Consider the following 17,116-nt stretch of genomic DNA (forward strand, 5'->3'; position numbering starts at 1 on the left):
TTTTCTACTGTCAGGTGAGAACATTACGAACCAGCAACGTGTCATTAAGTAAGAAAAATAAAGTGCTGTAGTAAACCAGAAAAAAACAAAACAAGCAAAAAAATCCCGCTGAAAACCTGTGGAATACTATTAAAGTAGAACCCAGAGGAAAATTCATAATTTTAAATATCTACACTAAAAAAAAATGGGGTGCTAGGTGTCTCAGCAGTTGAGCATCTGCCTCCAGCTCAGGGCATGATCCCGGAGTCCTGGGATCAAGTCCTACGTCAGGGTCCCCTCAGGGAGCCTGCTTCTCCCTCTGCCTATGTCTCTGCCTCTCTCTCTGTGTCTCTCATAAATAAATAAATAAATAAATAAATAAATAAATAAATAAATAAATAAAATCTTAAAAAAAAAAGAATTAAGATTAATTAAGAATCTTGGGACACCTGGGTGGCTAAGTTGGTTAAGCAGCTGACTCTTGGTTTCAGCTCAGGTGGTGATCTCAGGGTCATGGGCTATATCCAAGTGGGGCTCTGTGCTCAGAAAGGAGTGTGCTCGGTGTTCTCTCCAACTCCTTCTGACCCTCACCTCTACCCGTCCCCACTCATATGTGTTCTCTCTTAAAAAAAAATACAAGGTAAATTAAAAATCATATTCAAAAAATTAGGGAGAAAATTAAAAAAAACAAAATAAGTGGAAGGAAAACAGGAGTTACTTAGGAAGAACTCAAAAGTTATAAGCTAGAGGACAGAAAGACAAAAGTATTAAGTTAAAGAAAAAACTTAATTCAATAAAAAAAAACATCAGCTATTTGATTCTAGGAAAAAAGAGTAGTGGTGCCTGGGTGTCTTGGTAGGTTAAGAATATGCCTTCAGCTTAAGTCATGATCTCAGGGTCCTAGGGTTGAGCCCCACTGTCAAGCTCCCTGCTCAGTGGAGAGTCTGCTTTTCCTTTTCCCTCTCCCCCTCCCTGCTCCTACTCTCTCTCAAATAAATAAATAAAATCTTTAAAAAAAGGAGAGCAAATACACAAAAATGTAATATAGGAAAAAATAACCATAAAAACAGAAAATAAAAAGAATTGCAATGGATTAATTACTTTGTTCAATTTTGTGTAAATCAATTTCAAAAACTGAATTAAATTTTAAAAAGTGAAAAAAAATTTAAAGAGTGTCTAAGATAATATAGCTTACCAAAACTATAGAAGAGATTAAAGACAATGACTTAAAATTGACTTTTGTAGAAGAAACAGGTAAAGTGGTCAAAGAGCTATACCCACAAAAAGCAGCATACCAGATGGAGAATTCTACTTTAAAAGCATACAATTCTAATAGTTTTATATTATTTCTTTTATTTATATTTATTATTTATTTATTTTCAGAGAAATTTTTTACAAAGAAGGAAAATATTGAACTTCTTTCTCTTATTTATTTATTTTTTATTTATTTATGATAGTTACACACAGAGAGAGAGAGAGGCAGAGACATAGGCAGAGGGAGAAGCAGGCTCCATGCACCGGGAGCCCGACGTGGGATTCAATCCCGGGTCTCCGGGATCGCGCCCTGGGCCAAAGGCAGGGGCTAAACCACTGCGCCACACAGGGATCCCTTGAACTTCTTTCTTTGATCTGAATATAACATTGATAACAAAACCTGACAAAAATTTAAAAATATTTATCAGACCATCAATATCACTTATGAATATCAATGTAAATATAAAATCTTAAATAAAATATTAACAAACAGAATCAAGCACAGAAAGAAACAAAGAAAAAAAAGAAAGAAAGAAAGAAAGAAAGAAAGAAAGAAAGAAAGAAAGAAAGAAAAGAAAGAAAGAAGAAAGAAAGAAAAAGAAAGATCATGACCAAAACCAAGTAAAGATACTTATATGTTAGGAAAATAATCATATGAAACTATTTTGAGGAAAGTAATATATTCAATATTACGGATGCTTGAAAGTAATTTGATAAAATTCAACACCATTACTAAAAAATGCTTAATATAATAAGAAAAAAATTAGTACATCCTTGACATGACATATCTAATTCAGCACAAAAGTGTAAGGATTAATGGACAGGCAACTGAAGCACCTCCACTAAGATTAAAAGTGAGACAAGGATGGCCATTCTTACAAATACTCAATATTATATTTGCCTTACTGGCCAATGAAATTAGACAAAAGAACGAAATTTGAGCTATAATAATTGGGAAGGTGTAGATAAAACTGTTACTGTTTGCAGAAAGTATGACGACCTAAGAGACTCAACAACAACAAAACTATTGAATAATAAGATCCACAAATTAGTAACAATAAAAATATATGGAAATCAGTATCCTTCATTTATTCAGGTCACAGCCAGATAGAAAACATAGTGGAAGAAATGACTCATTTATAATAGCAACAAAAAAGATAAAAACCAGGAAAAAACGTAATGTTTCATGAAGAAAAATTTTAAAACACAATGGAAGTCTTCAACAAATAGAAAAATATAACCTGCTTTTTTTGGTCGTATCATAAAAAATATCCCTAATTTATTTTCTAATTTGTGTTAGTCCTAGTCCTTCCAGAAGCAGAAGCCAAAATGGGATTAAATGTGCAAGACTTCTATTAAGGTCAAAGGCTATGGGAAAGGAAAGAGGGAGGGAGTCAGGGAAGGCTGGGAGAAGGGTCAGACTCCGAGCAATGAAGGGGGGAGGAGAAAAGGTTGGGTGGAAGCCTCCCTTCCTGCTGGGCAATCTGAGGGAGATTTGGAAAAGCTGTCAGCGGGTTCTTGATAAGTTCTGTTAAACACATCCTCATAGCCGCTACAGCTCAGCTAGTGTGCCACACACATGTACCTCCTCACACAATTTTGTAAAGGCATCTCTAGCTCCTCTTGCTGAGCAGAGGCATTTGTCCTTCCCGTGATCGTGGCTCCTTTTCTCTCCTCTGTCTCTCAACCACAGGATGTCCAAAGTGACCTGGTGGCAACTGTAACCAATACTTTAACAGGACTCTTGCTGTGTCCCCTGGCAAAACACGTGTTCACTATGGAAGCAAGACCTCCAACATTGCAGAGTTTTGGAGATGAGAAGCAGGAAATCCCCAGTAGATCACCGGGAAGAATCCTGAGTGGAACAACACTTATTTTACCCTTTCATTCCCATCCTGTGTTGCCTTTCTGTTGGCGACACAGACCCATACAGAGTTGATTTAATAAATACGCTATGTCCTGAAGGATGGGGCCCAATCTGTTCAGAGTGTTTCCTCTAGGCTATTTCAGTTGCATGTTTAGAAGGCTGTTCTAGCAATCTAGAAGTCCTCTGGATAGTCTAGTACGTGATATGATCAGTGAATCCCATGGTTATGGGTTCACTCCTATATTTCTTTCGTTATTAAGATGTTATTTGTATGGAATTTCATCCTGTATTCCAAGTATTCCCTAAGCCCCAGAGAGTGGTGTCGGTTGAGGCTCTATGGGCAGGAAAGGCAAAGTCTCATCTAGAATAGCTATCTATCTTTCTGAGGATGAAGTGGTGCTTCCATGATGGATAGGGGCCACTCAGTGGTCAATTTGCCACCCAGTGGTCACTTGGTCTCCTCCAAGGATAGTGCAGTGTTAGGGGCCTTATGTTGGTCTCTGCTGCTAACAAGATGGACATTCAGAGGTAACGGTAACTAGATCAGCCTTGGTAGGTGGGACTCCTTGGTGTTGGAACTACACAGAGTTTTCATCTCTGACACGATGGCTATTCCTTTCAGGTACCCATCACATCAGTGCTAACTTCAGCTGGCTGAGGGATTTGACAGTGCCTCTTCTGTAGTAGATGTTTTCCAGTGATTAGTAACATGCACAAAAGTCTTCATGCTCTGTGCCCACTTTGCATATGCTCAGCCCCTGGTTTTACCCCAGATAACTTTGTCACCTGTCTTTTAAGCCATTGCTGCTAATTTTGAATCTATATGTACTCTCATCTTGGGCCACTTCTCCTTCCACACAAAGTGGATGTCCAGAGGCTCTGCTCACAGTTCAGTTCTGCCCACTAGGAAGATTTTCCTTTGTCACAGTCTTCCAAGACTACTTTTGAATGTGGCTACAGTGTACCTGCTATTTTCCCTTTGGACCCTGTATATGAGCTGACTCATCTATAAACCCAGGCTGGGATTTTTCCCCTCTATTTTCAGTTGGTTGTATGGGACCCTCTTTGTCTCTAGGTGGAAGCTGGTGAAGGAACACTGGTGCAATTGTGCTGGGTCACATAAAAGTCTGAACTGCTTGCTTGGAATCTCCTCCTAGTCCTGCTCAGATTGATCCTAGTTATCCTATTTTCATCTTATGATGGACTGCTCTTGGGCTTGTCTGATTTTATGGCTTTGTGGGTCACAGTAGGATGTTTCAAAGGAACAGACACTTAATGTCCCATGGTCAAGCATTTGGTCTCTACCCTTATACATGTCAAGAGCTCTTTCTCAAAGAGTATGCACTTCTCTACATGATGACATGAATGATTCTAGAACCATAGAGGTCTGCCACTTAAATCGCTTACTGGAGCCTACAACAAGCTCCATGGTATACATTTTCCTACCACTGACACCCTTAATACTAGAGTCTACGGGATTATATGCTTCAAGAAGCAAGGCTGATTGTACCATGGCCTGGACTTGCTGTTTGTGGCCCCATTCAAGCCTTTCGGGTCACCCAATATATGAATTGGGATAATATTCCTGGGCATGGAATATGTTGTTTCCAGAACTCAAAGAGGTCTACTATGCACTGTATTTCTTTCATGTGTTAGGGAATGCAAGATGTAGCAATTTGTCCTTAACTTTGGAAGTGATATCTTAGCATGCCCCTAAAAACTTGGACCCCTAAAAACTTTTTAGAGGTCCCTGAGTCTTTTTAGGGGTTATCTCCAATTGTTTGGAGCATATCATCAGCATCCTAGTCAGCTTATAGTCATCCTGTCTAATCAGGATATCATTGATGTAAATGATCAATATGTTGTCCAGGGGGTCCCAATATATCATGATAGAAGGCAGGAGAGTTAAGATAGCCTGTGACAACACTGTGAAGATCTATTAATGAATATCGGTGTCCATCTTACAACAATGCAAACTGCTCTGATGCTCTGATCTTCTTTTCTAATTGGCATGGGAAAGAATGTAGTCACTGAGTCAATGGATGCATACCATATAACGGAGGCCTTATTAATGTGCTTTACCAGTGATACCACCTCTGGTATAGGAGATGGGAAAAGGTCTACCAACTAGATTAAGTCTTTGGGAGTTCCTAGTCATTCTCCAGAGGCCATCCTGTTTCTGAGAGAGCCAGACTGGTGAATTAAATGGAGATATGATAGTGAATCCTTCACCACCTCTGAATCCTACAGGTCTTTAATCATGGCATTACTGTCTGCCATCCTCCCTGGTATATTATTTTTTACTATCTTGGCTGAGCTGGTAGTTTCAGCAGTTTCCATATAGCTTTCCTCAGTATTACAGCTTTTATGCTGTAACCAGGGACCCATTGTGGGGTATACTCCAAATCTCAAATATATCACAAATATATCAATTTCAATTATGTACTTGGGGGTTGAGGAAATGACCTGTGGATGGGGCAATTGACCCAATGGATAAATGACAAGCCTGTTCTTAGGACTCCAGTAATTAGTCTTTGTAGGTCCTACTCTCTATTTCAAAAAAAAAAAAAAAAAAAAAATTAGTCTTTGTAGGTCCTACTCTCATAGAGTGGTCATTTGTGGTGGTGCTTATGGTTAATGTCAACTCAGATCTTATGTCAAATAGTCCTAAAACAGTCTGGTTAGTCTTAGTTTCACATGGTACAATCACTCATGTAAACGGGTGTGGGTCTTTTGGGGGGAAGGACTGGAGGAATCAACTCCATACACACTTATCATGATGTTGCTAGGTCCTTTCTTCTAGAGACTCAGCTACCTCTTCAGTCAATGGTATTCAGATCTGAAAATGGCCCAGATCTGGGAATTGAGCAAGGGGTTATGACTTTTTATAGAGATGCCCATCCCTTAGGGCCCTGCTCTAGTATTCTTGCTTTTTCTTATAGAGTTAAAAATCACACTTGCTCAATTTCCCTGTTAACCTAAAACTACTCTAAAAAAATAGCCTATCAATTAAAAAAAAAAGATTACCTGTTCCTTGTTGGATCATATTTCTTTGGATCGTATCATCACAGAAGGTAGGAGAGTTAACACAATTCTGTCCTTCTCTTTTGCCCCTAGGGATACCATCTCTATTAACCACCTCTATAACTTCTTCAGATTAAGCCCCTTCAACCACTTTTCTGACCTTGTTCATCAGCATGGGCAGCCTCCTGGCCTTTGTTACTTCAGAGACCCATGATCTCCATGAATATTCATGAGCTTAGCTCCATGCCTGCTTCTTCCTCTATCAACCCAGTCTGTAGAAGAGCCACCACTGAACTTCTACTGATACTGCTGCCTTTCTCACCAGGACATTTCCTGTGGCCTTCATGCATGGGTTGTCCTTAAGGTCCTCCTGTGAAACACTGGGAGCTCTTCTGGCTTTACATTGTGTATTACAGCATTCTCATTTGCCTCAGCCTATTTCTTCCTCTACTCACTGCAAGAGCATCCCAGGCATTTCCACTTGGCAGTATTAGCCTTCATCTTATCCACCCTCCTAAGAGCCACCTCACCAGTGAGTTTACTGCATCTACTATAGTCCTTTCCAGGGTGTTAAATTCCATATTCTGAAAAAGTGTGCCTAAGCCAATGAATTCTTGCATATTGAACCTATGTATCAAGAACCCGTGTGGGTTTGGACTGGAACTGGAGATACTGACATGAACTCATGGTTTGTAATATATTGATACATATAGAAATATGTTGGTATGTGTATGCATATGAATACTAAATTTTTTGCTCTGTCCTTGGGGAAGGCCTGGAAGCATTGGCACCGTAGGAGCAATGAACACATACAGTGCTAAGGTTTGGTTTCCAAATATTATCCATTAATAGGGACCAGTCATTCTTAGAGAACTGGCTGATTCCGGGGATTGAGCGGGGAAAGTAAGTGCAAATTAATATCATGAGACAGAACCACATCCCCTTAGGATGACTAAAATTAAAAAGACTGACCATACCACATGTGGGTAAGGATGTGGAGCAACTGGAAGTCTCATACACTGCAGGTAGAAACATTGTACCATCATTTTAGAAAACATTTTCTAAATTTCGTAAAAGTCAAATGTGCACCTACCCTGTATGAACTAGCCTGTCCAATCCTAGGTATTTACCTACGAGAAATGAAAGCATATGACCATACAAACACTTGTACATGAATGTTCCGTTCACAACTTTATTTGTAAGGCAAAAACCGTAAAGAATATACATGTCCATCAACAGGTGACTGGATAAACTCAATATATTCATATAATGAACACTAGTCAGCAAAAAGGAATGAACTGATATCCAGTGCAATGTGGACCTCAAAATAATCTTGGATCTCAAAATATTCTGAAAGAAACCATACAAAGTGTACATACTATTCTACTAATCTGTAATAACAGAAATATCAGTACTTGCCTGGGGATAGGTGTGAGCAAGTGTTAGGGGCAAGAGACAAGATTGCAAAAGGCCACAAGGAAACTTTTAGTAGTGATGGATAGATTCATTAGTTGATTGTGATGATTTTGTAGGTGTAGATGGATGTCAAAACTTATGAAAAATTCAAATCATACTGCTGTTTCCATACCACACTTTGAAGGGCAAAACTCGAGTTGACTTTGTCAATAACAGATGTGTCATTTGAGTGACAATACATACAAATGGCTGGTACCATACTGGAGAGCGCAGATAAAATATTTTCATCATTTAAGAAAGTTCTGTTGGATGTTATTAGTCAAGATTCTTGAATACATTGGTAACTATTAATCTTGTCCTATCTATTCTCTCCCAACCATGACCTGTTTTTGTTTATCCCACTCTCTCAGGCTGCATGCTGTCCTTTCATAGAGCTTTGGTGGGATTCCATTTTGGGTTCTTTTATTGCTTACATTTTATCATGTTCTTCATTCTGACTTGAATTAGAGTTGTAATAAAGTTTGAATAGAAAATTCAGCTAGGGGCCGATGTCAATTGAATGTGAGGAGCTTCCTAACAATTTAGACCTAATAATCTTACATTCTAACATGACTTCCTCACCATCCAGAACATTCATGTCTCATAGCTCCTGTGGTTGGCTGTATGTAGTCAGGATTGTGTACTGTTACAATGAAGTTCCTGTGCGGCTTCTACCACACAACAAAGAAGTGTGACCAGAGGTAAATCAGAACTTCTCTAGAAATAGATTTTCATCTCTTAAATGAGGGGATTGAACTATGTTATTATTTCTTCTGATTACCAGATTCCATATTCTTCTGCTCATTTTAGAGTAATGGTGGCATGAAGCCAGAAGGAAATTTAGCTTCTTGGCTCTGAATAAGGAATGAGTTGGCCTACGTTTTTTAAAGAGGCCCAACCCTATACAGCTTACACCAGGGAATGGCAAACTTTGTATAAGGGGCCAGACAGTACACATTTCTGGCTCCATGGGCCATATAGTCTCTGTCACGTATAATCAACATTGCCACTGTAGTATGAAAGCAGTCACAGACAATGTATCAGTGAATGGGAGTCACTGCACTTGGCCCACAGTTGGCTAATTCCTGGTTTAGATCAAATTAACTACCTTCTGAAGTTAGGTTGAGAAATCAGGGAAAAATATGCTTTACTGATATAATTTTATTAACTCTGGATACATAACTAGTCTTTCATATCTAAAGAAAAAAATCCAACAAAGTATCATAGTTTCAGGTTATACATACTTTAATGAACTAGATTTACAAAAGATATAAAAATATTTCACAGGCTTGGAAAGATACGGTCTTAAGACTTCATTGTAAGGAAGGGTTTAGGACATGTTAGAGATTTTTCACACCTACAAAGGACATTTAAAAATTTACAGTTAATAAAGTTCTTGCTTAGATAATCAATATTTCATCTTCATTCCTCAGAAGGCTTAATTAGAGCAGCTTTCTTCTTATACTTGTCTCCAATCTCTCTAATATTTTCCAAGAGATCTTCAGACACATATTCTTCATACTCTCTATCAACTTTAGCAATCTGCACCTCAAGATGTTTCTAGTGAAAACAATGAGCAATTGTTAATGAAAAAACAATTTCTTTTAAAGAATTATGAAGAATATAAAGTATAACATTTGTAAGAACAGGGAATAAAAGGGATACTATTCTTGAGTCCGTGTTTGTGCCCTTTCCTAATAATATCCCCATTTTTCTTTCCAGAGCCAACCACTCTTCTCCATGGTGGTTTTCTTTTCTTTATGCTTTTACCTCCTGCCCCACACAGATACGTATTTCTAAACAATATACTAGTTTAATGGCATCTGGTTTTTACACTTTTATTTCCTGAATGATATTAAATATAATATTCTATGACTTTTTCACAACCAGTATTTTGATTCATTGATGTTAATGCAGATACTTTTTATTCATGTACTGTTATATGTTTTCTATTGCATGAATATATCAATATTTATCCATTTTATTATTAATGAATTTCAGCTTGATTCCAGTTATTGAAGGCTAAATAGCAGCTTCCTCAGAGATGTCCATGGCATAATCCCCAAAACTGTGAATGTGTTATTTTATAGGGCACACTTTACAGATGTGATTAAGTTAAAGATTTTGAGAAAAGGAGATTATTCTGCATTGTCCTGGTGGGTCCAATGCAATCACAAGGGTCCTGGTAAGAGGGAATCAGCAATGTGAGAGAGAAAATGTAGGCACAGAAGAGAGGTCAAAGGGGACAGAAGATGCTATGCTGCTTGCTTTGAAAATGAAGAGGCTGCAAGCCAAGGAATGTATGTGGTTCTAGAAAAGGGAAAAGGCAAAGAAATTCCATCCTAGTTTCTAGAAAGATTGTAGTCTAGAAGGCCCATTTTATACTCTTGACTTCCAGATATATGTGAAAATAAATCTGTGTTGCTTTAAGCCATTAAATTGGTGGTAATCTGTTACAGTAGCAATAGGAAACTAATATATTGGGTTATCTGTTTTTTACTATTTCAATTATACCATAGCAAGTTTAAATATACTAGTTGGCTTAGGCAACAGAAATTTATTCTCTCAGTTTTGGAGGCTTGAAGTCCAAAATTAAGATACTGAAAGGGCCACTCTCTCTGAAGGCTCTATGGAAGAATCTTTCCTTTTCTCTTACCAGTTCTAGCAGTTCTAGGTAATCTTTAGCTTACAGCTGTGTCACTCTAATTTCTGCCTTCATCTTCACAGGACTCTTACAAGGATACTGGTCCCTTGATTGAAGGCCTATCCTAATCTAGTATGACCTTATCTTAACTAATTACATCCACAAAGGCTTTATTTTCAAATAACGTCACATAATGAGATTCAGGGATACACATGAATTTTGAGGGGATACTATTCAATCTAGTACAGTACTCCAGCACACAGTGTAAAAATTTAATTAAATACCTAGAATGGAACCGTACCATTTTATTAGGGATTGCCAAATTGTTTTTATAAAATTGTTAACATCAATTTACAATCCAGTATCTGGATGTTATTAGTTGTTTTAAAAAATATTATCTACGGTTTTGTAGCTTATTTTTCCACTCTTTGTCTTTTGATGTAGAGATCTTAATTTTAACAAAGCTGAATTTATAAATAATTTCTTTTGTGGTTTGTACTCCTTGTATCTAATTTAAGATAATTTAAGAACTCCTCTACAACTCCTGAGGTATAAAGACAGGGTCTATAATTTTCCTAAAAGTTAAAAACTTAAGCTGTGTTTTGGTGGCTTAGTCAATTAAGTATCTGACTCTTAATTTCAGCTCAGGTTATAATCTCAGGGTTTTGGGATCAGGCCCCACATCGGGATCTGCACTGGGAGTAAAGCCTGATTAAGATTCTCTCTCACTCCCTATTCCCATGCCATTCTTCCCCAGCACTCATTATTTCTCTGTCTAAAAAAAAAAAAAAAAAAAATCAGCCTCACATTAATTTCTTAATCCATCCTGAAGTGATTTTTGTCTAGGGTTTAAGGTAGGAATCCTAACTCCATCAATTGAACAATTCATTTTACTCCACTAGTCTGTAATACTTCTCTCATAAGTCCTATCTATGCTCATCCATTTTTTTTCTCAATCAGCGAGCTTGGTTTATATGTTTCAATACTATAATGGATTAGTTATTACAGCTTTATAATACTTTCTGAACATCTAAACAGACAAAACAGATTTTGTGCCCCTCAGGGAGGTAGGATTCTAGAACAGGAGTCAGGAACCTTTGCCTGTAAAGGGCCAAATAATATTTTAGGTTTTATAAGTGAGATGACCTTTGTTGCAACTGCTCAACTCTGCTACTATAGTAGGAATGCAGCCATAAAGAGCATGGAAGTGAATGAAGTGTCTGTGTTGCAATAAAACTCTACTTACAAAAATAGCCCATGGGCCCAGTTTGGCCTGTGGGGTGTAGTTTGCTGTCTCCTAGTCTAGAATATCAAGCCACATACAGGACTTGCATGGGGCTCCAATCAAGAATTGCTCAGAAGGCAGCCTGAGTGGCTCAGCAGTTTAGCGCTGCCTTCAGCCCAGGGTGTGATCCTGGAGATCCAGGATTGAGTCCCATGTCAGATTCCCTGCTTGGAACCTGCTTCTCCCTCTGCCTATGTCTCTGCCTCTCTCTCTCTCTGTGTCTCTTATGAATAAATAAATAAAATCTTAAAAAAAAAAAAATTGCTCAAAGAAATGTTTTACCCCAGAGGAAAAACATCCCATCTAAAGATACCATTAGATCCACCACAGTCCTCTGTTTCCTTCAGTCTAATTTTATCACTTGTAAAATTCCCCCACACTAGTTTTTTTTTTTTTTTTAAATTTTTATTTATTTATGATAGTCACACACACACACAGAGAGAGAGAGAGAGAGAGAGGCAGAGACATAGGCAGAGGGAGAAGCAGGCTCCATGCACCGGGAGCCCGACGTGGGATTCGATCCCGGGTCTCCAGGATCGCGCCCTGGGCCAAAGGCAGGCGCTAAAACACTGCGCCACCCAGGGATCCCCACACTAGGTTTTAAAGATGATTGGTTGACTTTAGGGGCTCCTTTCACATTTTACTGGCTAAATGTGAATTTTACATAGTGCAAAGGAAGGGCTCTGTAAATGTTTGAAGTCAGTCTGATCTTCTTGATTAACACTTAACTTAATAGAAAATAAAAAGTTACCATTAGGGTTTCAAATTTAACTTCATGTTAACTGAATAAAACTTTAACAGTTGTGGTTACCCTTCACATAAATCCCTCATGATAAATCACTATCGGATTAACACTGCAGTCAAACTAATTAGTACAGGTAATAGACAGAGATGCAAAGAATATTGGCAGTGACTTAGTACAGCTCTCTCACTATAACAGATGAAGAAAGTGAAGACCAAAAGAAGTAAAATGATACATACAAGCAGACTTTCTCAATCTGAGCCAACCATTATAGGTTGTGAATGAATTTTTCTCTTTGCATTTATTACACATTATACTTGAGAGAACAAGAAAGTAATTTCTCAAACAATTTTCTGCTCTGTGGTTCAAAGTAACAATACTGGAGAAAATCTAGGTTTTCTGATGTAGAATCCAGTATATTTTTCTCAGCTATCACCAAGCAGTGAAGAAAACTGGCAAACAAGAAAATGCAGTTGTGTTTCAGGATAAAGGAAGGGAAGTAGATACCACACGCTCTGTCTCAATAAATGGAAGCCTATCAATGTGATATAACGAGTATTTTTTCCCTCTTAACCATTCACAATTAGAAATAATAGACTACCCAGGTATTTTAAAGTTTAGCAAGATATATATATTGGTTTCTGGGCTCTGTAGAGCAGGTTGGAGTAATAGTATTATTGTTGAACTTTTAAGCCATGCTTCATGTTTCATAAGTACTTTATTCTATATTTTATAAGTACTTTAAACTAAATTAACGGAAAGGAAAAATATTTGTCATAACACATGCTCTTTCATCTTAATGAAATCTTAAATGTGTTGCTATGTTTTCAGTATGTAAAATGTGGCCTGGTACATTATATACTGTTGATGTAAGAAATATCATATGTTGTTTATGTGAACAAAACAGATTACGAAATGCAGACGTCTCTTACAACACCATTAAAGAGGATTCTTCTGATAACTTTTTACTAGGACATACTTTCCATAGAAATAAAATTTATCACTTAATTTCTGTAGAAACAAAAGAGAAATATAGTTTTAAAAAACTTTATTAGGGACACCTGGGTGGCTCAGCGGTTTGGTGCCTGCCTTCAGCCCAGGGAGTGATTCTGGAGACCTGGGATCGGGATCGAGTTCCGTGTTGGGCTCCCTGCATGGAGCCTGCTTCTCTCTCTCTGCCTGTGTCTCTGCCTCTCTCTCTGTATCTCTCATGAATAAACAAATAAAATCTTTAAAAAAAATAAAAAACAAAAAACAAAAAACTTTATTAGAATGTAGGAAAGACCTTCATACACTTACCTCCACAGATCCTACATGTGTAGCAACCATCTCTAAAAGACGCTGCAAGTTATTTCCCACTTTTCGTCGTTCTTCAGTTGTGGTTTGCACAACTAGTTGGTATCTGTAGAATAAAAACTCTCATTTAGGTTGTCTAGGAAAAAACTAATGCATCAGTTCTAATTAGCTCACTTCTCCTTTTCATATTCAATAAAACCAGACTGTAATTGGTATATGTGTTGTTTGCTTCTCAACCGTTAAAACAAAAATATTTTCAAAGATCCTTTGAAAGCAACAAAACAGCACCCAAACCTCATGCTTAAACATATAAAACTTGGGGAACAAATGGTCTTGCTTGAATCTCCAAAGGATTGTAAATTTAAATGCTTTCAGGGGCAAGGCATTACATACATCTGAATGGGGGAGTGGGAGTCTTACCTTTAGGCATGCAAAGACTGAAAGTTTCAGCTGTTTTTATCCTTAAACTACAAATAAGCAAGTGAAGAGGTGTGCTTTAAGGATTGTACTTCTAATCTCAGATTTTTCTTAGTTGAGGGTCACTTAATTAAGACTTAAAAAAAAAAAAAAGCCTATGGATTAACTATTTAGTATATTGACTTTATATAGGTTGCATGAGAGAATTATATACACAAAGGCAGAATATTCTTTAAAAAAAGGATGTCACTATTTTAGTTACTGTTAATACACAATAGCTAAAACTCTTCCAATATAACTTTTAAAATAACAAGTGAAACCAAGAGGGAAAATTTGACAATGTGTAATTTGATAATGAAGAACTTCTAAGAACTATAACATAATACGTAGTTCTGCTGCTTGTTTGGAAATATGTATTTGTTCCAGTTCGGATTGATATATTTGAGCATATATTAAGCATAAATGCAACAATTTGTATTTGCTTATGCCATTTCCCTTTTTTAAAATAGTTTATTCATTTATTTTTAGTAATCTCTATACCCAACATGGGGCTTGGACTCACTATCCTGAGATCAAGAGCTGCACGCTAAAAAAAAAAAAATGTTGCATATTCTTCCACTGAGCCACACAGGTGTCCCTATGCCATTTCCTTCTTGAGAACTACTAGGTGAATGCAGAAAACTGCACTCAGTTGAATCCAGATGCAAAGGAATATACACAACACTTAAAGTACACACCTCAAATGTGGACCAGCTCCCTCAGTTCATTGCATACAAGATGAGTAACATGCATCCACATCTGGTGTTAAAACTTTCCATCTGATTTCAGATAATCCTCCTTCCACCTCATCTCCATAATTTACAAGCTACAACCCTCTGAATGCCCCTTTCCCCAGGCAAACTTCAGATCTCTTTAAGATAGTGTCATATTTATCATAGCATTTATGTATTTCTTAGCCATTGAACATGTGTACAATTGTGCTAACATTTTAGTTAGGTTTCCATCTTTTATTTATGTTTGTCATTGACAGAGATTTTGAGTGTTGTGTCCTAACCTCAATTTTCCTATAAGTCCTGATTTTTTATTCCATGATTTTGCAGCGTGGTGATTATTATGTGCATATTGTTATAGAATGACTATATAATTTACAGTATATAGTTTACTCTATATAATTTCTAGAAAGTATAAATATCTTAAAAATACCAACAAATAGCCAAAATATTTTGATTGAAAATCTCATGCTGTTTTTAAGGTTTAAAAGCCATTAAACCATTTATTAACTAGATATAAAAATGAATGATTTCTTAGGGGGCAATAACTGTAATAGTAGCAGAATCTATTCATTTAGGGACAGTATCTCAAGTTACAAGCTCTTTTTGTGTAAGTTCTGTTCACTACTCCCTCGCCCCCAGATAGTATAGTATAAATTAGAGCTAATAAAGATCTAATTTTACAGCAATGCTAAATAATCTCAAAATAAACATTATAAATCTTGGTTACATGAACTTACTCTCGCTGAATAGCATCTAATTCATTTATAGCTTCACTGAGGCCCTCATTAACAGCACTCTCTAGCAGATGTTTGTGTTTATCCAAGGACTCCAGCTCACTGGCACACTTTTTGTCCTCTTCTTCAGCTTCCTACCAAGATAAAGGGATGGTTATGGTTTTTTATATTTATGTTCTATATATTCCATGTACTATGTATACTTCATATACCATAAATTGGTATATGGTGTACACTTAAAAAAATCAAGTTGTATCATCATTTGTATTCTCAGCATGTGTACTGTTTTACATATAAGAGACTTTAAAATGCTCCTTTGGGAATTTTATACTGTAAATGTAAATATGACATTCTCCCAACAGGCCTGTATAATTCATTCCGCAGTATCTTCAAGTATGTACTACAATAGGAAACTTTAGTTTAATTAAAATTTTTCCTCTGATCATCAAAGAGGCCTTTTCTATATGCAAAAATGTGGGTAAATTTCACACTACCTTTATTTCACACATGTAGTCATTATGCACAGGCAAAGGAGCCCCAAATCATCAACTCTTAGGCTTCTCAAGATGAAATATGAAAGCCTTTCACTGAAGTGCTTTAAGAGGTTAAACACAAGTATTGCCATGGAGAACATATGAAAAAACAAAAATGATTACCAACTGCCTCATATTTCACATGTAAATCATATTACTATGGTGTATTATCTAAAACTTTCTACTGCTTGACCAAATGTATAGGTGCTAAATACAAGGCTGAGAGAAAGTTTTTAATTCCTGATGCTTTGTTGGTATAACTAAGTAAAAAATATTGGTAGGACTAAAATTTTCACGTAAGTTATATAGGTGGTAATAAACAGTCATCTGAGTGCTACCCTATGTAAAATGGTGGACAGAAGGTAGAGGGTCAGAGGTGGTTGGAAATTAATCCTATTATTTTATCCACATTTCAAAATTTCAAGTTTCATAATAATGATCTTTGGAATTTGGCCAAGATAGTCAGTTTGCAATGACTTACAGGCAACCACAGACACAAAGCTTTATTGGAAGTTTATGCTTCAAGGAGTACTTAACTAAATTTCTATAAAAGGTAGAAGAATTACATTTACAACATGTTTTGGTCTTACAAGGACACAGAATCTCATATTCAAGTATAAAAACTAATGGAACAATAAACAGGTTCTAGGGTGAAGCAGCCCAAATCCAGAAAAAAAATCCTTTAAAAATTAAGAACAAAATAAAATAACTCCTTATAATAAACTTTAGAAGATTAAACTTAAACACAAGTTATAGGATATAGCTTAACGATTCAGTTAGATGTCAGAACAGGTCAATATTATGACATAGCTTTGGTTCACCTATACAAACTATGGCAATATTCTTACCTTAACTTTTTGTTGGTAAAGATCATCCAGCTTTTGAACTTCTTCTTTCAGAGTTCTTACACCTCTCCTGCTTTCTGTTATCATTGTATTTAACTTGGGGAATAAAACTTTGTTTGAGAAATCATAGCCATACATCAAAATCATTTTAGTAAGTTATAAAAACTTTCATATTACCAAGTCAACTAACTGAACCATGTTGTTTCTAGTCCTTTTAGATTCTCACGTACCATTTGACCCCAAATATTATTCTCCAGGGGAGTTAAAT

At 36.7% G+C, this 17,116-nt stretch overlaps 1 protein-coding gene across 4 annotated transcripts in view; it reads right to left on the reverse strand.

Moving 5' to 3' along the window:
• Nucleotides 1–8,806: 8,806 nt before the first annotated feature.
• NDC80 (NDC80 kinetochore complex component) overlaps nucleotides 8,807–17,116 on the reverse strand; it is a 48,817-nt gene continuing 40,507 nt past the window's right edge. For 2 of the 4 annotated variants that reach the window (XM_072828953.1, XM_072828955.1), the window contains exons 14-17: nucleotides 16,852–16,944; nucleotides 15,474–15,604; nucleotides 13,550–13,652; nucleotides 8,807–9,139 (exon numbers count right to left, since the gene is read on the reverse strand). In XM_072828953.1, the coding sequence (XP_072685054.1) occupies nucleotides 9,002–9,139; nucleotides 13,550–13,652; nucleotides 15,474–15,604; nucleotides 16,852–16,944 (465 nt within the window). In that variant the 3' untranslated portion in view covers nucleotides 8,807–9,001. Of the gene's footprint in view, nucleotides 9,140–12,110; nucleotides 12,703–13,283; nucleotides 13,456–13,549; nucleotides 13,653–15,473; nucleotides 15,605–16,851; nucleotides 16,945–17,116 lie in introns of those variants that run through there. The other 2 variants (XM_072828954.1, XM_072828952.1) reach the window with 2 other exon arrangements.

Source organism: Canis lupus, chromosome 6 (assembly GCF_048164855.1).
Source record: "Canis lupus baileyi chromosome 6, mCanLup2.hap1, whole genome shotgun sequence".
Classification (NCBI taxonomy): Eukaryota; Metazoa; Chordata; class Mammalia; order Carnivora; family Canidae; genus Canis; species Canis lupus.